This window comes from Narcine bancroftii, chromosome 3, assembly GCF_036971445.1.
Source record: "Narcine bancroftii isolate sNarBan1 chromosome 3, sNarBan1.hap1, whole genome shotgun sequence".
Lineage (NCBI taxonomy): Eukaryota > Metazoa > Chordata > Chondrichthyes > Torpediniformes > Narcinidae > Narcine > Narcine bancroftii.
This window is the reverse complement of record NC_091471.1, coordinates 170,530,497-170,554,634: the sequence shown is the minus strand read 5'-3', so window position 1 is coordinate 170,554,634 and position 24,138 is coordinate 170,530,497. Positions and strand designations below refer to the sequence as shown.

At 41.0% G+C, this 24,138-nt stretch overlaps 1 protein-coding gene across 3 annotated transcripts in view; it reads right to left on the bottom strand.

Moving 5' to 3' along the window:
- nrg1 (neuregulin 1) overlaps window positions 1–24,138 on the bottom strand; it is a 199,922-nt gene that overhangs the window by 114,832 nt on the left and 60,952 nt on the right. The window contains exon 1 of one of the 3 annotated variants that reach the window (XM_069925811.1): window positions 11,198–11,837. The exons of the other annotated variants lie outside the window; for them this stretch is intronic. Coding sequence (XP_069781912.1) covers window positions 11,198–11,837 — 640 coding nt within the window. Of the gene's footprint in view, window positions 1–11,197; window positions 11,838–24,138 lie in introns of those variants that run through there. 3 annotated transcript variants of the gene reach the window in all.

Here is a 24,138-nt window from a genome sequence, read left to right as displayed (position 1 = left end):
TTTTACAGGAATTTTATCCTGATACACAGCTGACGGTGACAGAAGAAATGCCCAGAATTGGGTCTTTAGTTACCACTACTCCTTCAGCCATATCAGCAATGATGAAGCTAAAGGCAAGGTGAATCCTTGGGCTCTTTTACCTTTTCCTTTTAAATATCCTCCCTTTATAGATTTTGGCTCCATTTTTAAATTCATATTTTTTGTTGGTTCCTCACTGCACTCTCTTGCTCTCTACTCTCTTTGCCTGACAGCAAGTTAATCAATTCCCTGAGGATGTCTGGCATTAAGCTCGCTCATTTCCGGGCCTTCCCCATTACAAATGCCTTCAACTCCTCAGGCCTTCCCAAGAGCACCGAGCTCTCCGAGGTGAAAATCGAATATCGATTCAAAGCAGGAGAGAGGGAGATAGAGGAGTGGGAGGTGACCGCAAATTAGTTTTAACAAAATCAGATTCATAAACTGCATTATGGACAATAAGACAACAGCAGCTGCAAGCTAAATCATTTAAAACCCCCTTGAATGAATGAAGTTCATTTGAGTTTCCCTTGCATTATTTGCACTGCAATTTTCTGAGTGAGTTCTCAATGCCTCTGGGTAATGGTAGTCATCTGGTGCCTTATCTGCACAGGTGTCCAAGGGAGACCTGAATAGAGGTGTTCCTTTTACATATCAGCAACACTACATTATCGTACTGTCATCATCTACTCTTCAGTCGAAATACTGAATGTCTACACCCATTCAATTATGTGTACTATCACACATGTATACAGACACCCACACACACACACACACACACACACACACACACACACACACACAGAGACAAATTCACATAAAGACTCACACAACAATTCATATTTATTGTAATATTTTTAGGCAATGGTAAATAGGTACTTGATAAGTAAGTGGTGAAAAGTGGATGGGATTGTGGAATTGAGGTGACAACCAAATTAGCTATGATCTTACAGAAGGTGGAACAAGCTTGAGGAGAGCTATCAATATCTATGCTCATATTTGCTTAATTCGCACCAATAGAAGTACACTCATGCATGGACACACACGCATGAGCACAAAGATGTTTAGTGCATTTGTATTTTTAAATTTACATTAACTCGTAAAGAAAAATGGATTTTCATTGGCACAAATGAAATTGTCAACACAATCAGACACACAGCCATATATTCACACAAACCTGCATACATACATCCATTCAGTATTTAGACCAGCACAGGAAACTACACTGCAGATCAGTCAGCCTTAGAAGAAAATGCCACTTTCCATTTCACTATCATTAAGGTTGGACCTTTACTTTTCTTTCATTTGCATCATTTCTTTTTAAATTTACAGTCTTTATTTACAATCAGCCACATTAAACTTTCTGCAATTCTTTTCTTCGTTAATTCTTTTCTATATTTGGGGTTTGTTTTCGCACTTAGTAAAAAAAAAAATCCCAAATCTGTTGATGGTTTAAAATGTGTAAATGAGGAGCTGTTTGGTGTGTAAACAACATGTGGGCTTCTGTTGCAACTTTGTAGTTTTTTTGACACTTTTATTAAGGTGTATCAAGCTTAGCAATAGCGTCATTGACACTTCCCAGAGAAACAAAGCACATGGCATCATAGCAATTGGTATTTCTACATGTCCTGTGACATCAAGAGTCTAGCAATTCTTGGTCTGAATGAAGAATGGGGAAATTGGCCTCAAAATTAGATGTGGATATTATGTGCACAGGAATATATTTGGAGAGTTGGTCTGAATTCAAGATGGTCCCACTCTTGACCATTGATAGACAAACTCCTTCACTGCTTCTCAGCAACCTACTGCTGAAATACCTTCAGCCCTGAATTCTTTGCAGATACACTCATCACCTCTTGCACATATAACATTTGCCTTGCTCCGTATGCTTTCAGACCCTCAGCCTTAAGGTCTAGAATCACGGTGTAAATCCCCGCCCATTCCAGCTTTTTCCTCCTTAAAGTTTCCCTAAAACCACATCTTTCTGAACAAGCTTTAGTAATCTGTCCATCTTGGTGAGAAATCTTGTCTCATAATCATTCTCAACATTGTGCGGATTCTTACAAAGTGAGAAATTATTTTTGAAAGTTAGCTATTGTTTGTTATATGACTGAGAGCTTTGGTTCTTGGGTTTACAGGCCGACTATTATGTCAAGTGATGACATTCCTTGTCATTAATTATTCCTTTTACATATTTGTGATGTGGCCCAGTACAAAATTCAAATTGCTATCATTTTGAAGCAATTTCTGAGATGCCACTCATTCACCACAGCAACTAGGAATGGTACTGACAGCCCTGTGCACAATGGTTCACTGCACCAAACTATTGCCTTTGCATTTTTGATCAGCTTTGTTTAATCTCTGTGTATCATCTTACCTCACCTGTTAAGTGTTTTGTAAGAATAGTTTAATCCCTGGGTTACAATCGTATAGTCATAAAGAATATGATTGACACAATAAAAATAGCACACAATGGGAATTAAAACCATGAGAAAATTTGCTCACACCTTCTTCCATTTAATATTTCTGGGTGCACTGCTGACAAATTTAATCCAAGCATGGCAATATGTGACAAGTTCCCTCCAGAAAGAGGTTGTGTATCTTGTGCTGAACTAATCCCGTTTGACTGCTCTCTCCCCATCGAGGGCTGCACAGTGGCATCACACAGCTCCAGTAACCTGGGTTCAGTCCTGACCTTGGGCATCGACTGTTTGGAGTTTGCATGTGTGATTGTGGCTGTGATGAAATCTTTAGAGTTTCCTGTTTTCCTTCCACAATGCAAAGCTCTGCTAATCAGTAATTAAATTGTTACTGTAAATTCCCCCTAAAGCAGGTCGTTGGTCGAAGAATCAGAGTGAAATTAATGTGTATGGTAGATTACATAAAAATTGATAGGAATATTCCTAGTGCTTGGACTACCTGTTGTAATTAAGAGTAAGTTGCCTTACCTAGATACCATGCAAAACAAAGTTTTTCATTATATCTCTGTACATGTGATGGTAAACAATATAATAACCAATTCAAGAATGGACAACTTCAATGGGTTAAATTATCTTCTTCTATGCCATACACGGTCTCAACCTCCACTTCCCACTTTCCCAAAGAAAATATCATGGATTCTATGTCAAGCATAAAACATGCAAGTCTGTAGTCACCGTGGTTGAAGTCAAAAACAATGCTGGAGGAACTCAGTAGGTCAAACTGTGTATTTTATATAGCAAAGATAAAGGTATATAACCAACGTTTCGGATTTGAACAAAATGGCATGGAGGAGCATGGTTCCAAAGGCAAGAGGTAATGGGTGAAGGGAGGGAGGGCACAGCAGCAAACAGGGGAAGGAGGGATGGCTCGGTGAAGAGAGAGGGAATGGGGTTGAGAGCTAAGGGAAAGAAGATGGGGGAAGGGAAGGGAGGGAGAATGGAGAGTAGGCTAGCAGAAACCAGAGAAGTCAATGTTAATGCCATCTAGTTAGAGAATGCCCAGATGGAAAATCAAGTGTTATTCCTCCAATTTACAGCTGGTCTTGGTGGGATAGAACATAAGGCCATGCACAGAAATGAGAATATAGGAGTGGGACACTGAATTTTAATGGTTGGCCACTAGGAGACCCAAGTTACTGATGTAACAGAGTGAAGGTGCACAGTAAAGGGATCTCCCAGTCTGCACCCTGTCTCTCCAATGTAGAGAAGGCCACAAAGGGAGCACCGGATGCAGTAGATCACTTGCGCGGATACACAGTGAAGCGTTCTATGTTATGCATCCATTCCACTAAATCTTCTATGTTCAAACAAACTTTCCTGGAAAGATATTTATGCTGAATATGTAATAGTTTTCAGAATGAGCACCTCATGATTCACAAAAAAGGAAGAACAAAGTCTCCTCTATTCGCAAGGATATGGAAGTCCTTTTTTCTGAGATCACATAACTGGTAACATTGCAAAAATGGCAAAATTAAGTTAAAAAAATTCAAATCCACTTGACTTGTTTCAGAATTAAATGGTGCTTGTGCCCACTGAGATATTCATACAGAATAGAAAGGTCGTTGACATGACGAGACTAGGATCATTGGAGTGGTGGTGATGCTTAGGGAATGAAATACATTAATACCTTATAGCTCAGGATGTTTCCTGTAGTCAAGGATCATATTCACATATTCAAATTGAGGAAGGGACCTTTTCTTCATAGCACCCACACAAAGATGCAGTTGAGTTCACCCAGGATTAACACTAGGCACATAAAAGGCATCAGCATTCAAGATGTCCTTGGTCATGAATTTAAAAAAAAATTTTTGATTGAATATGGGAATGAAGCGTGATTAGAACTTACTAAACACATGAAGGAAAAACAATATGGACTGAATGGCTTGCTTCTGGTCTCACAGTCACAAGAGTTTATGGAATGGAAATAGGCCCTTCTCCATGCTGACTAACTTGCCTACCTGCGCTCATCCTATTTGCTTGTGTTTTGCCAATATCCCTTTCAATCTTTTCTGTCCATTTCTGTCTTTTAAACTTTGTACAGCCAGGCATCGACTTGCATCTGGGTTATGTTCTGGAACTGGGCATAAGGCAATTTGGGCGCAAATTGATCATTATAGGTGAAATAGACTGTATGACATAAGATACCATGACACATATGCATATTTAACTAAACCTCTATATTGTACATATCTTCCTTGGCTTGGCTTCGCGGACGAAGATTTATGGAGGGGGTAAATGTCCACGTCAGCTGCAGGCTCGTTTGTGGCTGACAAGTCCGATGCGGGACAGGCAGACACGGTTGCAGCGGTTGCAGGGGAAAATTGGTTGGTTGGGGTTGGGTGTTGGGTTTTTCCTCCTTTGTCTTTTGTCAGTGAGGTGGGCTCTGCGGTCTTCTTCAAAGGAGGTTGCTGCCCGCCGAACTGTGAGGCGCCAAGATAAATGAATATATATGTACATATATTATAGATTATAATATAATAGATTATAATTACATATATGTACTGTACTATGTTAGGTGTATACTGTGTACTATTAAATGGCTGGCAGTGCAATTGCTTTGTTTAGGCTTTCGAGCCCACATGTCGAATGCATGATACATGACTTAACTTCCACTAATGCACACCAATGTCGGTCCCAATGTAAATTTAAAGATTGTTATTAAGCCCTTATGTTATGGTGAACTTAGATGTATCTGTGATCGGATGTTACTTGATCGGGCGTAAGTCGAGGTATGCCAAAAATGTACCTGCCTCCATTGCCAGTTGAAGCAATGGAGGCAGGTACGCATACGCACCATCCCCTATGTGAAAGAGTTGCCCCTCAGGTCCTCTTTAAGTCATTTCACTCTCACTTTAAACAAATGTCCCCTAGTTTTAGATTCCTTTACCCATTCATCTTTTCTATGTCCCTCAGGATTTGATAAATCTCGATCAGGTCAACTTTCAATGTCCCATACTCTCGGAAAAATAAGTTCTAACCTATCCAGTCTCAGTTTATAGTGCAAACCCTCCAGTCTGGGTCACATCCTTATGAATCATTTCTGCCCCACTGATAACATCTTTCCTTGTGTTGGGGAACCAGAGCTGCCCACAGTCATGTTGGCATTTGTCCAGTTGGGGAGCATTTTCTGTATGGCCATTGGATTGTTTATTTCTATTAAACAAATATGTGAACAGCACAAGTCTTTTGTTAACCTGACCATACGTTGAGATATTAAAGTACTGATAGGTATCACCCACATTTACTAATGTCATTATCTTCCAACTGGATCATCATAAGGTTATGATGATCAGCAAATTAAAATATTTTTTTGGCATTATTTGCCTTTGGCTACTTGAGCCCAACTAACACATTCCAATTACAACTCAAGCAAAGGTCAATTAGATTGGCACAGTAAGGCAATGAACCTTGGATCTATCTTGATTATAAAACTTACTGCTCACTATCTTTATTCTAATATTTTGGATCACTTGATTCTACATCATGATACCCAAAGTATTTCATGGGGAAGGGGCTAGATTAAGTCCCATGGACATGTGGAACATAACTGGGTAAAACAGCCTTCTGGAACATACCACTATGCACCCTGGTATCCCTTGGTGGGGGGCATACTCATGTGTACTGCAAGTATTTACGATAGAACCTCTGGGGGGAACAAATGCATCCATAGTGACCGAGGAATCCATCAGAAAACACCTACCTATATTAAAATGACCGATCCTTCTCCACTCACTCACCCTGATCCTAAATCCACTTCTTCATGATGCCCTGGTGTTTTATCAATGACACCATTCTGGTTTTAATCTCCAATGTATTATTGGGCCATGGAGGGAAAACATTTAATTCTTTGTGCTCCCGGAAGGTCAATATGTCAAGATACAAAGCGTCACTTGTCTGAGCTGTGTCATAAAGGTAAGAAAAGGACCAACTGCCAATGGCCAGAACTGTGCTGTCAAAGATGATTTCTAACTGTCTGTGGACATGGTATTAAAAAAAACAAACTCCTTCATCAGCTCTTCATTGCTTTTTCAACGTGAGAAGGATAAATATACTTAATGTAGTATTAAAAAGGAGTGAATCAGCATAATTAATTGATTTATTAACCTGGAATTATTCACTTTCAAATGACCATATTCATTCAATTCAAGCAACATCAGGCTGTGCAGAACAACTAGGTCCTGAATTACTTGGCATTAAAACATAGTTATAAGCCAATCAGTCTAGTTGGTGCTTTGGTCCCACACAACTCATCCGATCCTATCAATATAATCCACTCTTTTCTCCTTCCTGTGTTTATTTAAATGTGTACATGTTATTTGCTTCCCTTTCTCCATGAAATTGAAAAATCCCACATTTCCACCCCCTTGAGAAAGAGGGAATGAGGTTGATAATAGTTGAGGGAGAAAGATAAGCATCAACATTTCGGGCCTGAGCCCTTCATCAGGTATCTCCATCAGGATTCCTAATGAAGGGCTCAGGGCCAAAACATTAATTGCCTTTTACCTCCTATGGATGCTGCATGTCCTGCTGAGTTTCTCCAGCACTTTTGTTTATTGCAGGAGTCCCCAGCATCAGCACATATTCTTGTGTAATTGTACTTACATAGAATATTTTGCAGATAATGCAGGGAACTATGGCACACAGCAAAGCCCCATAAAACAACAACAAACAATGACCTAAACTGCTGAATAATTGCCCTTCTGAGTAGACAACTTCTCCTCCTGACTTCAATGGGGCTTCAACTAGTACCAGATTAATTTGGTGTGGATTTAACTACTTGTTTGAAAGGTCACACCTCTGACAGAATGGAGATCCCTCAGTACTGCTGTAAGTGCCTGCCTGGTCTCTGGAGCATGAACACAAAAACTCCTGACAGACATATCAAATCTTCTAGCTGAAATCTGATGTACTGATAGAGATAGAGAAAGACGATGAAATCTAATTGAAGGTAAGCTTGAAGAAAAGGTACACATCTTCCATCTGAGCATTTTGTAACCTTCTGGACTCAATATTGTATTCAACTACTTCACATAACTCAGTTTTTCAGAACCGACCAGTTCTCCTGTCAGGTAACATAAATTCAATTTTTTATTTCTCTTTCCACAAACACTATTCAATCTGTTGAGCATTTCCAACATTCTCCTTTTGGTTTCAACTGTTAGCAATGACTATGACCTGCAGTTTACCGCTTTAACTTGTCCCTGTGTCTATTTTCTTTTTCTTTAACTGCCCCAAAATGCTCAGCCTTAGACTCACTTTATTTGAAATATTGTATTTTTTTTTTACTCATCCCTCCCTGACCCTCTCTGCAACTTATAACTAACTTTTCCTTAATTGTCTGGTTGTGATGGGGAGTGTAGGATTAGTGTCACTGAGTGTTTGACAGATGGTGTGGGCTAAAGCACCTTTTTCCATTCTCGCCAAGTCTACTTTCCTTGTATCCTGGGCAATATTCATCTCTCAATTAAATGGGCCAAATTTTTTGACAGGTTTGGCAAGTGGAATGCCCATGACTTGAAATTCCTGAGCAGAGAGAATGAAGGAATTCCTCTCCTCACCCCCTACCCCTCCCCCCCTCCCCCAAAACTCCTGGCAGAGTACCAGCAGTGGGATTTCCATACAGGTCCAATGGACTTCTCAATGAGTCTGCCAGAATACCATGAACCTCTGCAGATTTTCTGGCTCTCAGGCTAGGCAACATGTCCACTGAACTTTTGCCAAGTTCACCTTGCATCAGTTGAGTGAGCCCTTTGAAATGATTGGCAGTCCAGAGTCTGGTTTTTGTTTGAGTGAATTTGGTTTCATTATTTGATGTAGGATTATATGGGATATGCTCAATAGATGGGCCATTCAGCCCAATCAATTCATGTTAGCACGTATATTTCTCCCAGCTTTGCAAAATCTTTATTGTGATCCTTTATTCCCCTTCCCTACATGCTTGTAAAGTCACTTCATACATGCACCTATACTATTTACTAATTGTTTTCTATGCACTTGTGTGCACATCTTTTTACTCTGATTTTAATCTTTTAACATTATTAGCTGATTTTTGACAGTGTCTATCTGATTGTGAATTTTAAAGATAGTTAAAATGTATTGAAGACAAAGATAGATGGATTTTTGAACAAAAGGAGAATTAAGGGTCAGGGAGAACAGGTAGGTAAGTGGAGCAGAGGCCATGGCCAGCTCAGCTGTGATTCAAATGGATGGTGGAGGAGGCTCAATGGGCCAAATTACCGGCTCCTGTTCCTTTTGTCCTGGCATCAGGATCTACCTGTAAACCCTGCTCTTCAGTGAAATGATCAAGCAGCAAGGCTATGAAGAGCAGGTCAACACTGTCTATCCTCTGGTGACTCAATTGAAATGTGGTTGAACCTTAGGTACCTCCTCAGTTCATGCGCAATTGGGAATGGGTGACACTCATAGTCTGTGAACAAATTAATTAAAGCAGATCTGCACTAATATCTCCCTTGGTGGCATGGCATTTCTTTTTGGATAGCAGCCATGTAAATCATCAGAAAACTATCTGTTTCATACGAATTATAGATAATATAAGCAGATCAACCTTTTGCATTGCTCTACCATACAACAAGGTCATCATTGATCATTGCCCTCAGCAGTATTTTCCAGCAGAAACCACACAATACCTTGATCACCTTCATATGCAAAAGAAATTATAGAATACACTCCACAACACAGCCTTGACATCCTCTCGGGTAAATAATTCCATGTCAAGAAGCTTTTACTCCTCTCTCTCCCAAATTAAGACCTCTTACTTTGAGATTCTCCATGGTTCTAAACTGAAAACATCATCCCTGCATTTGTCTTCTCAAGCCCCAAAGAATTTTATATATTTCAATGAAATAAACATTATTTTTAAACTCAATAGCTAATGGGCCCAATCTAATTTCAACATCCTCTCAGAGCAAGTATAAATCTGGTGGAAGTTTATTTGCAAATAGAATGGGGACAAGATATGGTGCATAAAATTCCAAGGTCCTAAGTAAATGGAAAATAATAATTGTTTGCATCTATCTATAAATGCCCCACAGACAAATCTTTAATCTCTGGACACCCGAGGGCAAACAGGAAGCTTGTGTAAATCATGGTCTTCCCAAAACTTCCATTTCTTCATGCTTGAGGAGATCAACAATTGACAAAGATTACCATGGATTGATCAAGCTCTGAAGTGGGAATTTCATGTCTTAAACCAACTAAACCATTATCTAATTACTCTGAATTCATACCTTAAAGAAAAACTCTTCTAAATGGACATTTTTGCAAAACAGCTGAGCCCATTGGACACTCTGGGTTATTTTATAAGCATAGTTTCTAAATTCTTTGCTTTCTTTTGAACATGAAAAGACAACAACATGAAGGGCTAATATGTGCCCTCATGTACCATTAACCAATGGCGAAATTGCAGCATGAATGTCCTTATATTGTCCTTGACTTCTCATCCTTTTTTTTAAGACCAATTGTTCTGTATTGATTTTGAGAATGAACAGCATTGCAACCTTGTGTAATTTAATGGCCTGGGAATGGAGAAATCAAAGTTGCTCAGTATTGATTAATCTCACCGATTCCCATCAAAGATGCATGCATGCAGAATCCAAGAATTGTGGATAATAGTTAGTGGATTATCACCATTGCAGTGAAACAAATAGGAAGATGGAATATCAAAGGCTTGGCATATGGCCAAAAACTAGCTGGGGAAAAAAAATCTTGCAAAGTCATTGTACAAGTGGGTAACCTACAAGGCAGCATTAACAAGATTGTCTTTCCCAAAGTCTCCAGAATAGACAGGAATTAATTAGCTGAAAAGCATGACCTTGAAATTCATCTCAGAACCAAGCAGAAAAGCAATGGAAAAGAACATACACACACACAAAACAATATGATAATTTTAAACTATATATACTGCTTCCTGATTAATCACTCACCACAGAGTATTCAATTAATTTTCTTGACATATAAAGTGAAGCACAGGATCTATTTTCAAACATAATGGATCCTACTCACAGAAGAGCCAGAATACAAGTTAGCAAAATATTTTCTTTTAAATGTCAAAATTTTCATCAATCAGCTCAGAAGCTAAGCAGAGGACCTCCGTTACAATGCAATGTTTCACACTAAATAAAAGGAGTTATTAACAAGAACTCACAGGGTTTAAAACACACAAACACTGCCTCAGTTTCTCTCTTGTAATATCATTAAGCACAAAGCCCTGTAAATGGGGAAAGTGGTGAGGGAGGTGGGGTGGGGGAAGGGAAAAGCAATTTAAATTATTTTGCTGCAACACAATAATTCTGATTGACATTATTTCTGGGTGAGGTACATTTTTCTCAGCTTTCTTACAGAAGACTATGTTCATAAGTGCCCTGTTGATGCAAACATCAAAACCAAAATAAGGATCAACAATTTACAAACATGTAGATCTGAATTGAAAGGGAATAAAAAATGTATTGTCAATAATTGCTCCAAATTAAATGGAGAATCAATAGAATTGTAAAAGTTTTTTTAATAAATGGAATTTTCCTGAATAAAACTAACTAAATGATTAAACTATATATTAAGTTTGACTATCATAAAAGCATTCCCAGACATAGATATTTTTAATATCAAAATGCAAGATTTTAAAAAGCAGCAAGAATTTTCTTCCAAGATTGACAAAAATGAAATAGAAAGAGTAAAGTACTTACTAAACGGTGGTGCAATAACAAGGTTTGTGTCAGTCATTTGGGAAAGTGATACAGATGTTGATTCTATCACTTCACGGCTTTTGGTGACTACAGTTTCTGGGGAGAAAGACTCAAAAATGATGGAGGGGAGAAAGGATGGAGTGGAAGTTGGGGGATGTGAAGAAGGGCTGGTAAAGGGCATTGAAGTGAGCACCAGAGGGTCATCAGGAGTGTTCTGTGTCTGTCCCAGATCAGATATCGGAATGGTGGTGGTAAAGGCAGCCGATGGAGGCCATTCTGCCACTGTTGCTTGGTCAGCAGAGATTACAGGACCCTGCCCTATGCGCTTGGGATCAAGGTGCGTCAGAGGTTCGTACTCAAATATCTTGTCCACGAAAACCCACTTGAGGCCAGCAATGCATAGACCCAGGCTCACTAGGCAGGCTAGGATGGGTACAATGCAGATCTTCTCTGAGTTTAAGCAAGTTCGCACACGCTCTACCTCCATACAGATGCAGCAGGTAGCAATAAGACCACTCAGTCCTAGTGTGCCATTCCTGTCCACCTGGCTCGCTGTTGAACTATCCTCTGCTGTACCGGATGGGGTCGGACAAGGAGGGGTGGATGGTTCGGGCGAGCTTGAGCCCACTTCCTCAGTCATCATTCTGCTGCATTTGCTGTTCTCTGAAGCCTTTCAAATATCAAGCGGATGAAGGCAGGGAGGAGCAGGGAACTGAGCCATCAAACAAGCAACGACCACAGCATCGTTTTCTCAGAGAAGGACGGGAGGCAACGTGGTAGTTCTTCACTGTTTCAGTCTCCTTCCAATGAATTTAAGGAGTTCAATACAAAATGCTCAGTCATTCCTGGGTTCAGCTGCCCAGTCCCTGCAAGAAGGGAGTGGCATTTATTCCCAGTCGAATGTCTTTTGGTTCTCCCTCTAATTTCTCACCTGCAGGGCTGGGGGCTGGCCCCACACCTTCACGAGAAGCACACACAAGCCAGCGGCAGTGGAAGCAGCAGGATGCTCTTGTTCTCAGTGTGGTGGCACTTCTCGCGACAGAGAAACGCTGAAGTCATTAAAGAGCAGCAGGTGCCTGTCTTCTGTGCACAGTGGAAGCGAGGTCATTAGTTATAGGGATGCTGCTAAACTCAGAGGGTGGGAGGCAGAGAAGGAGGGGGAGAGAGAGGGAGAGCCCAAACTAAGCTTCCTCCTCCTCTGTCCTTATACACTCACATACACTTTTACACACACACACACAAAGCAAGGATGATCTTCCAGAAATCAGAATACACGCACGCTCTCGTGCAGCACAGACATACACACACTCACACACACAGACAGACTCATCCACACGCACCATTCAAAAATGCACAGACTGCGTACAACTTCCTAGTTGATCCAATTAAGAGGAATGAGCCATCAGATCGGGAGGAGGCAGGCAGCAGTAAATTCTCTGGCTTCAACTCTCCCTCTGCTCGATATAGACGAGTCAGCAATTGATTATGCTAATGCACAGGAGCTGGATGTGATGGGGTAAAGCAAGGTTGGTGAAACTGGCAGACGCTGCGTGCATCCCAGGGGAATGGGGTTTCCTCCGGTAATTTCACTCACATACTCCTGGAGATCAGATTTCATCCTAAAATCATGCTTCATTACCCATGGTAAAGAGATGAGAATGGTTTGAAACAAGCTAACAGGTAGACAGAGAGGAGTTCTGATCTTTCACAACTGACTGGCTGCCTGACTTTACTATTTTTCTAATTTGTTTTCGCAAAGCTTTAGGTCTGGAAATGAGCTGCTGTCGGGCAAGGTCTAGGGTGAACAATCCCTGAAGGACTAACAGTTCTGAAGGAAGCACTCTTAATCCACTCCAGTGTTCCAGAGACTCCAATCCTGTCTCAGTTTACTAATTAACCTCCGAGTGACTGGCAAGTTTACTGATATGGAAAGGGCAAAGAAAAGTGGAGCCGAGAATGACAATGTGAATGCAATTAATATTGTACTGTTGGGATGATATATAAATATATAGAATGTGACAGTGAGAGACAGACAAGAGGGGCAGGGAACGAGGGAGAGAGAAAGAAAAGGTATTAGAATGAAAGAGAAAGAGATAATATCAGGTTGATTCAGACAGACAGAAACAGACATACAAAGTTAGGGAGAGAGAGACTGAAAGTGAGAAAGACAGATAGAAAGGCAGTCATACAAGGTCAGACAGAGAGCGAGAGACAGAAAGTTAGAGCTAGACAAGCAAAGAATAGGAGAGAGATGGAAAGTCAGAAGAAGGCCCTTTTCCACTGCCCTTGAAAGATGGTAATTAACTGCCTTTTTACTGTTACATGATGGACATGGGATGGTGGGGGGTCATTTTCATCCTGGTACCTACTCGGCAAAGTGGGTAGTATCAAAACCGATGTGAAATGCATTGGCTCCAGGGTAAAAGGCTTACCCACCTTCCCGGGACACTGGCACTGTAATGCTGTAGGTCTCACCTCCTTTTGACCCAGGATGCTGGGTTGCTGTGCAAAAGGTCACACTGAACCGACTTTTCTTGGTTCAGTATGAATGCTCCAATCTGTCCCGACCTGGCATTAAGTATGGGTCACTTACACTTTGTAGTGGGATCTCTGTGCAAAAGGGGTAATACACAGAGACATGGATAAAAAGAGAAAGGGAGAAAGTTATCTTGAGAGAGAAGCAAACAAAATGATACAGTAGAAGAGAGATGGGCAACATTATGCCTTTTTAAACAGAAACCCCATTTAATTGGTATGCGAATGACTGTGTTTAAAGCCAGCTCAGGTCATTCACACCGAACCAAGAAATGCCGAGTCAGTGCGACCTTTTACATAAGCAAGCCAGCATCCCAGAGCAAAAGGAAATGGGACCTGTAGCAGGTCAGCGTCAGTGTCCTGTGTGATGAACGACATACGAGACTTCGTTGGTACTGGGTTCAAGTTTGAATCTCCCGCTGGTAAGTTGCACGCATTCAATGTCATCAATACGTCACAGCCTTCAACCATCCTGGACCTGGCAAGCCTGGTAACCCATTTAGACAAAAGCCGTTGCCATCGGCTCTGATACTACCTACCTTGGTGGTATCAGTCATGGAATCCCACCTTCATTGCATTTATAGGTAGGTGAAGCGGTTAAAAGGCAGTTAATTCCTGTCTTTTAATGGCTGTATAAAAGTGCCTATTGAGACAGACAGACAGACCCAGTCAGACATGGAGACAAATAGAGACAGAACAGACAAAAAACAATGAGAGAAAACAAAAAAAAATTTAAAAGACAGGACATATCATAAAAATGGGCACTTGGGGATCATCATCAGTGTAGACCCTGGCAGCATCTATTATTATTCTTTTGGCAAATCACGCAACCCCCAGCAATAACTGTAGCTGCCACCATTGAGAACAGCAAGCTGTGGAAGATGGAGCTGTATACACAGTGGGCTCTGTCTATAAATAGTGCATCAATTTGCCACATGGATACCCTAACTCTCTGCTTAAAGCACCAAATTAATAAAATAAATCATGTTTCTCGCCCCGTACAACCAGCTGGGTCTTGAAAGCAGCATCTTAAAAGTAGGTCAGAGAAGAGTGACTTTTGTGCCTGATGCTTCAGAGCCATATCTTTAAGAAATGAACAAATGTAGTCCTGGGGGAACAAGGGAAATAAAACAAATTATGGAAGTAGCTAAAGTAAACTGACTAGAAATGCACATTGGAATGTAATCATGTAAAATTTCACTGGGGATCATTTGGACAAATTCAAAGAAATACTTTTTAATGCAATGTAAGCTATTTTGCACAAAGCACACCAGCTGCTATTTTCCAGGTGGTCTGATAGTAATGAGAACATCAGCACAGATAACCTAAAGAGTTTTAAGATCAAATTTATTTATGGGAATTTGCAAATATAGAATTAAGGTTCAACAAAATAAAAAGCTGGGACACCAACAGCAACAGTTCTCCTGAAGCTGAAAATTTGTCAGAATATGGTTCCCTAATATCTGTTTGAAAAGAACTCCTGTCATCCTTGTGACTGGGTTCCATGCAACTCCAAACCACACAATTATGCCTGCTTTCTGAAGGGTGTGTCGAGCCATTCAGGTTATGTCTGTGGTTCACAATGGCATCACAGTGAAAACAGAAAGCAGCAATAAATATTTTCCATATCTAAAACATGTGGGGTTGGTATTAATAGGGTGTAATTGGGTGACATAGGCCTGAAGGAGCTTCTGTTATGCTGTATTATTAACATAAGAAAAATTGGGAATTGTAAAATTAGATTTTACACCTTCGTCCCATGTAAGTTCATGCACATGCTTTTTTTCTTGAAGGTGGCTTCAAGGTGGTTTATTGTACTTAAAATGAAAAATACCCCGATTTTTGGGGTGACAAGTGAAAATATTGTTTTGAAAATTTCTTCTAATTAGAGCCTACAAAACGTTGGGTCCCCCTGTATGAGAGTGGCCCTTCTCTTTCAGATGGCCGTATCATGAGCCTTCATTATGGCTGTCTTTCAAAATACTATATTTTGCTTCATTGGACCTCTGTCCCTTTCTTGATGAGCTGTTCAAAGGAATTCTTGCTTCAAGAATTGTGAGGTTTTTATTTGATTCCAAGAAACAGGATAATGGGAAGGTTCCTGTTCACAAAACCATCTCTTTGATAGCTTATTCCTGAGTAGTTGACAAAGTGACCATGTTATGGATGGGAGATGATCTCTGGGAACCAGAAGATCTATACTTAGTGCAATTTATATGAAGAGATCATGGTTTGAGGGGTTGCTTTCTGCGCGCAACTCTCAAACTAGAGTTCAGATGGGAGCGAAGTAGGGGATTTTTATGTCAAAGTCTGGATGAGTGGAGACAAAGAATATCTCTTTACACCCTAGGAACCAGGACATATTTTGTAATTTCATTCATCAATAGGAGTTCTGCTTTTGTGTGCCAGTCTGATACTGTCTGTTATGTTTTATTTTACATAGAACTTAGGTGATTTTTCTGTTCTGAAGTGTTTCCCTACCTTCTGGGAGTGGCCGTTCACGCAGGAATGACCAAAACTCCAAATATCCCTATTATACCACCAGTTTAGACAAAATACCTGAAGTGCGGTACTTAGGGAGGCTGAACATCTGCAGTTCAGGTTAGACTGTAGGCTATCCTTGAAAATAACTTGGGATCAAGGATGTAAAATGTTAGAATGGGAATGAGTCCCTTTTTGGAATAATTTCCTGGAATACAGAGGCTGTGTAAAAAATGTATCTGTTTTTCTCTATCTCATAGCTTCATATTGTCTGCTCACCTTAGGAGTGAAGCCACAGCCTCTACATAATGAAGCATCTCCACATTCATGCCTCTGGCTGAATCAATCAACCCCTGTATAAATATCTATCTTACAGACAGACATTGCCAACTTTTGATGCACTTCATTCAACTGCTTCTGTAAACTATACCAAAGGGAATTGACCTGTGAATCTGTGATAGATAAGGCTTTATTAAACTTCCTGCCATCTCTGCTGGTGGTATTACAGGTGTGACTTGCTGCAGGGAATTTGCTGGCTGTCAGCTCCCACTGAATGGAAATGGAAACGAAGATCTTTGCTTTCTCCCTCCCCATGGTCACTGCAAGTTTTTGATGCACAATGCATCTTCACAGCTGGAATAGAAAGAATGACCCCATTCTGAAGTCCAGGGGGTGATGGTTAGAAAACTTATCAATCATCTCAACAAACTGATCAAAGATTTTATTAATTTAATTTAATTTCATACTTGGGACTAAAGAGTATTTTGATTATCCACCCTCAAGCCAGAACCCCTCAGTTTGCTTTGCAGCAGTGGAAATCTTCAATAAATTGTTCTTGTACAGGGAGAGCTTGCATTTAAATTGAACCTTTCTTAACTTCAGGATGTTTCAAACACTTTGCAGTCAATTAAATGCATCCTTTAGCATTAGAAAATAGACCTAATTTCATGTGATCTCATAAAGAGACCTGGTTACTTAACTTTTTTTTATTAGTTGGTTTGGGAAGAATTAATGGCCGTGGAAAAATCTTTCCCTGCTTTTTTTCAAACAGCATAGTGGAATCCTTGATATCCACCTGAGGTGTAGGTTGAGTTCATCTTCTCAAATGATGGCAGAATTGGAATCCAACAGCCATCTGACTTCTTTTCCAGCACGTCACCATAAGCAGAACCTGCTAGCTTTTCATCAACTGTCCAGAGCAGGAACTGAGGCACGCGGGAAATCAAAGTTAGTTTCTCTGTAGGGGGGGAAAAGGCTAAACCACCTTGTCACAACATGAATGGACCAGAATGGTCAGGAATACGATTGATGGCAACTCAAACACAATGCTTTCTCCATGAACAGTTCTTTTGCTCGCAGCACAGGAGGTACATCTATGTATGTGGGTGTTGTTTCGTCTGTTTCTTTAGGACATCCCGAGGTAAAGTAGATGCAGCACATATGAATGAGATTCATGCCTTCTGTACCAGATGCTGAAGGTCAAACATCATGTCCACATTCCAGTGCAGAAAAGACAGAGAGCAAAACTGCTGGGGGTGCTACTGCTTGCATCAAAGTCCTCTTGGGTGAATTCCAAAGAATATATGGAATTGTTTGAAGAAAAGGAATAGAGCAGTGGTTCTCAACCCTTTCCCCTCCCCCTCCCCACTCATATACTACCTTAAGTAATCCCTTAAAACCTCACAAAGATAAGCGTATACAGAGCCGTTGTCATACCCACACTCCTGTTCGGCTCCGAATCATGGGTCCTCTACCGGCATCACCTACGGCTCCTAGAACGCTTCCACCAGCGTTGTCTCCGCTCCATCCACAACATTCATTGGAGCGCTTTCATCCCTAACGTCGAAGTACGACAGCATCGAGTCCATGCTGCTGAAGATCCAGCTGCGCTGGGTGCGTCACGTCTCCAGAATGGAGGACCATCGCCTTCCCAAGATCGTGTTATATGGCGAGCTCTCCACTGGCCACCGTGACAGAGGTGCACCAAAGAAAAGGTACAAGGACTGCCTAAAGAAATCTCTTGGTGCCTGCCCCATTGACCACCGCCAGTGGGCTGATCTCGCCTCAAACCCTGCATCTTGGCGCCTCACAGTTCGGCGGGCAGCAACCTCCTTTGAAGAAGACCGCAGAGCCCACCTCACTGACAAAAGATAAAGGAGGAAAAACCCAACACCCATCCTCAACCCACCAATTTTCCCCTGCAACCGTGTCTGCCTGTCCCGCATCGGACTTGTCAGCCACAAACGAGCCTGCAGCTGACGTGGACTTTTACCCCCTCCATAAATCTTTGTCTGCGAAGCCAAGCCAAAGAAGAATTAACCACAGAGCACTTTTGCATCCTATGATGTTATTTGGAAAAACAACCACTGGAATATAGCGAGTCCAGCCCACTATTTATCCTCCAATCATTGTCAGGAGGACAGATTATCTGGTCATATCACCCTTCTGTTTGTGGGAGCGTGCTTTGAGTAAAGTTGGCTTGTATCTTTCTTGTCGGCAGTGGCTAAACCAGTTAAAAACAATTGATTGATCATTAAATTATTTTAGGATATTCTGAAGACAGTGCACATCCAGTGTAAATGTAAGGTACTCTTTAGAAGCAAGGAAATGTTCAGCAATGTAATTGTCCATGTTGAGTTAATTCTTGTGCTTAACTGGGAATTGGTACTCATTTTCTTCCCATTTGCAAGGGGAAGCCAATTTGTAATCAGCATTCAGTGTGAGAATTGCTATATTAGTGGAACAATGATGATGGAAGTGTGTAGAGCAGGGGTGTTGGAAAGAGGATAACACATTTCCAGGGAATTGACAATACCATCCATCCATGACTGGCCTAATGATAGTGTACCTCTCTCTGGCCCCAAGGTAGACCTCCTGCTTTACCATCACCAGGTGATTTGTCTATTGCAGTTCCATCAAAGCCACTGGTACTACAAGAGCCAGTCCCAGAGTACCCAATGCTTGTACATTGGAAGGTTGATTCAGTCCCGTCCCCTCCCCCCAATCCCCAGAATAGCTAGTGCAACGGAAGCTCCCAGGTGTGTCCTATCACTTATTACAATGCAGCTGGCTCAAACACTGCATATCAGTCATCAGCCAAGGCTTTGAGAATAAATGGTTTAAAAGCCTGTGTCAAATGAGGCACATTTTTCCTAAATATGCATGCCAAGCTGAAATGATGATAAGAATTTATGATGAGACTGCCATATTTAAAGTGCAGAAAAAGAATGAAAATACACAGCTACTGCTGGTCGGAATAGCAATTCTCCCAGAGTAAAAAACAAAATGTTCGCTCTGTATTTATTCCAAATTTAAATCCCACTTTGGTTCAGGAGATAGTGCACTGATTTTTGAGTTAGAAAGTCATGAGCTCAAAAGCCATATCCAAAATGAGCCTATAATATAGGCAGAGTGTGGTGTTACCGGAGAGGCTGGCTTTTGAGGGAAGACCTACTGAAATTGAGGATAGCATCTTCCCCCCCCCCCCACCCCATCCATATAGACCTTTTTAAAAAAATTACTGAGTAATCTTTCATCATGCGTTATTGGAAGAACATTTACATGAAAGTACAATAAAGTACTTACTCCAGTCATTACTTTGCACCAACATTCTGATTACATTCCTTCTTACTCCCCATACTGAGGCAGGAACAGACCAGAGCATGAAATTGATGCTGGATCATATGTGAGTTTGATGTATTTTTGACAAATAGAATTACTAAGGAGTTCAATCCAATGTCATGTTGGGGTTTTGAGGCTAAATTCCTGTTGTTACGATCTTCAATGTGCCTCCAGTATGGGAAATGGCCTCGTAGCTTTGTCAGAGGAGAAGAAAATAAGAGTGAATCAAAACAAAATTAAAGAGTGATTTCTTCCATTTCTCCTACTGCACAGACTAGTTACACTGACTGCAAGATTGTTTTCTAACATAGAGGAGGGTTCAAAATACAGTCCTCACTTAAACATCAAGAGGGATAGGGATGAAGGCTTATGGATGTCTGTGGAGCAGCCATATGATCCACACCTTTGTCATCTGAGAAAGATCCAATCAATTAAATCCAATTTAACAACTGGAAGTAAGATTGTGCTTCGACCCGAGGAAAGGCCAACCCAAATATAACCATATAAGCACAGAACAGGCCAGTTCGGCCCTACTAGTCCATGCCGTAGCAAATCCCCACCCTCCTAGTCCCACTGACGAGCACCCGGTCCATACCCCTCTAGTCCCCTCCTATCCATGTAACGATCCAGTCTTTCCTTAAATGTAACCAATGATCCCACCTCGACCATGTCTGCCGGAAGCTCATTCCACATCCCCACCACCCTCTGCGTAAAGAAATTTCCCCTCATGTTCCCCTTATAATTTTCCCCCTTCAATCTTAAACCATGTCCTCTAGTTTGAATCTCCCCCTTTCTTAATTGAAAAAGCTTATTCACATTTACTCTGTCTGTCCCTTTTAAAATCTTAAACACCTCTCTCAAGTCCCCTCTCAATCTTCCACGCTCCAGAGAAAAAAGCCCCAGTCTGCACAACCTTTCCCTGTAACTCAGACCCTGAAATCCTGTCAACATACTCATGAACCTTCTCTGCATTCTCTCTATTTTGTTTATATCTTTCCTATAATTTGGTAACTAAAACTGTACACAGTACTCCAAATTTGGCCTCACCAATGCCTTGTACAATTTCATCATAACCTCCCTACTCTTGAATTCAATACTCCGATTTATGAAGGCCAACATTCCAAATGCCTTCTTCACCACACCATCTACCTGAGTATTAGCCTTGAGGGTACTATTTACCGTAACTCCTAAATCCCTTTGTTGCTCTGCACTCCTCAATTGTCTACAATTCAATGTATATGACCTATTTAAATTTGCCTTTCCAAAATGTAGCACCTCACATTTATCTGTATTAAATTCCATCAGCCATTTCTCAGCCCACACCTCCAGCCTTCCTAAATCACCTTTTAATCTACGGTAATCTTCCTCACTGTCCACAACACCACCAATCTTTGTATCATCCACAAACTTGCTTACCCAATCTCCACCCCTACTTCCAGATCGTTAATATATATAACAAATAATAGTGGACCCAGGACCGAACCCTGAGGAACTCCACTAGTCACCGGCCTCCAATTGGACAAACAATTTTCTACCACTACTCTCTGACACCTCCCATCCAAGCACTGCTGAATCCATTTCACTACCTCTTTATTTATACCTAAAGCCTCCACCTTTTTTCCTAACCTCCTGTGGGGAACTTTGTCAAAAGCTTGACTAAAGTCCAAACAGACAACATCCACAGCTTTCCCTTCATCAACCTTTTTTGTAACCCCCTCGAAAAACTCAATCAGGTTTGTCAAGCATGATCTACCCCTGACAAAACCATGCTGATTACTCCCTATCAATCCCTGTACCTCCAAAAATTTGTAAATAGCATCCCTCAGAACACTTTCCATCAACTTGCCCACCACAAACGTCAGACTTACAGGCCTATAATTCCCAGGTTTGCATTTGGACCCTTTCTTAAACAGAGGAACCACATGCGCCACCCTCCAAACATTTGGCACCACCCCCGTGGCCAGTGACATCCTAAATATCTCTGTTAATGGCCCCACCAACTGTCCACTAGCCTCCCTGAGTGTCCTAGGGAATACTTTGTCCGGTCCGGGAGATTTATCCACCTTTATCTTTTTTAACTCAGCCTTCACTACCTCCTTGGTTATCCTTATATGCTACATGACCTCCCCACTATTTTTCTTTACTTCAACATTTTTGTCCCTAGTGAATACCGAGGCAAAGAAATCATTCAAAATTTCCCCCATTTCCTCTGACTTCTCACTCAGCCTACCCTTGCTATCTACAAGGGGTCCAATTTTATCTCTCACTAATCTTTTACTTTTAATGTACTTATAGAAACCCTTTGGATTTATGAAATAGCCCTTTGCTGTGAGGAGATGGGGAAAGATTCTTCCTTGATTCATTTGGGGGAACCGAAGGCATGGCTTCCCCCAAATAGACATATCACCCCAATTACAAAATTCACTTTGATGGAACCAAATTTCAGAAAAGCAGTACAGTGTAGCCAATATCATTATTGACTAATGAAAGAAGAATGTCCATGTGCAAGAGTCTAACATTGCGTAATGGTAGTGTACTTGTGAATAAATGCCTGGGCCCGAGTGAGTCGGCCCTTTCAGTTTCTTCCACTGCTCAGTCAGAATGCAATTAGTCTATGTTTCGATGCCAATAACTCCAGAGATCTTCTGGGTATTCTGTGTCATTGTACACTGAACTCAAGGAGTAAGATCAAACTAGGACTAATTGTCATGAATCATGCTCCTATGTACCTTTCCTGGACCCAATATACTAATGTTATTGTGAAGAAAGCATATTTGCACCTCTACTTCCTCAGGAGTTTCAGTATGACATCAGAAATCTTGGCAAACTTATGCAGATGTGGAGTGGAAAGTGTGCTAACCAGCTGCATCATGGATTTTATGGGGACACCAATATCTCTAAGATGAAAGGCCTATAAAGAGTAGTGGACACAGCCCAGTACATCACAGGCAAAACTCTCCCCACCATCGAGAACAATGACTTGGAATGCTGCTGTGGGAGAGCAGCATCAAACAACCAGGATTCATACAACCCAGGACATGATCTGCTCTCACTGCTATCAACAGAGAAGAGGTATAGGTGCCACAAGACTTCTACCACCAGGTTCAGGAAGAGTTGCTACCCCTTCACCATCAGAGTCCTCAACAACAGACATAAACAGAGACTCATTTAAGGACACTTACTTTGCACATTATTCATTACTGAATATTTCTTTTTTTTTTGTATTGCACAGTTTGTTTACATTTCTTTTTTTTACATTTCTCTCTTTTTTATGTGTATCTTTTTTTTCTTGAGTACAGTTTTCAATAACTGATGAGCAGAATTTCTACCTGCCTACAAGAAAAATAATCTCAGGGTTACATGTGATTTCACATATGTACTCTGACAATAAATCTGAACTTTGACCAAAACCCAACTTTTCTCCCCTTCCAGGATGCAGTCTCCTTTCCCTTTTTCAAAATGTCACCCAAAGCAAGGGAGCTCTTGCAGCACAAAGTGACCCAATACTAAATAAATAATGATGGAAGATCCTAATCACAGACAATTACGCCTAACAGATGTTTTTAAATTGAATGGCTGTGGCATAAATCACTCCTTAAATGTATGGTTAAACGGAGCTATATATATTATTCATATTGATGAAAATCTATAACATTTTGCATCGTTGCTTAGGGAAGCAGCCCAAGATCAACGTATTGGTTGAAGAAAGTTAGTCAGTCCATTAGGAAATGAGCTTTTAATCCTGACTGCACAGCTCCTCAGCAATAAGATTTATTAACAGAAAAGCCTAAGGCCTTGGAGACGGATCTGATTTTTGGAGGAGTAAATTAGCCACAATTCAAATTCACTTCAAATTGAGGGGCCTTCTGTTGTTTTATTGTTTCCTGGCAGCTTATTGCCTCTAGCCACTGCTTGCCTGGCACAGGGATGCATGGGTGGAAATATTACACAGGCAGCTTGGCCATATGCAAGAGGAGCTGACCTCCACTGTGGTCTCACTCTCATCACATGATCTGTCAATCTCCTAGCCCTCTATTATCATCAATGCCACCATTTGAGTGACCCTCTATGCCAACGTCAGTGAATCAGAATGAGTGGAAGGAATCCATTTGCACCTAATTACTCTCAAGTCAATGTGTGATCCAAAAGAAGAAAGTAATTTTCTGTATAATTTGATTATCTTTCTCAAGGAAAAGGTCACTAATTCACAGAGGAGTTCTGGTTCAGTCACTGAAACAATCCCTCCCATATTTATTTCACAATCTACTGCCCAACTCCATGTGAAATCACAAAGAATTGTCAGG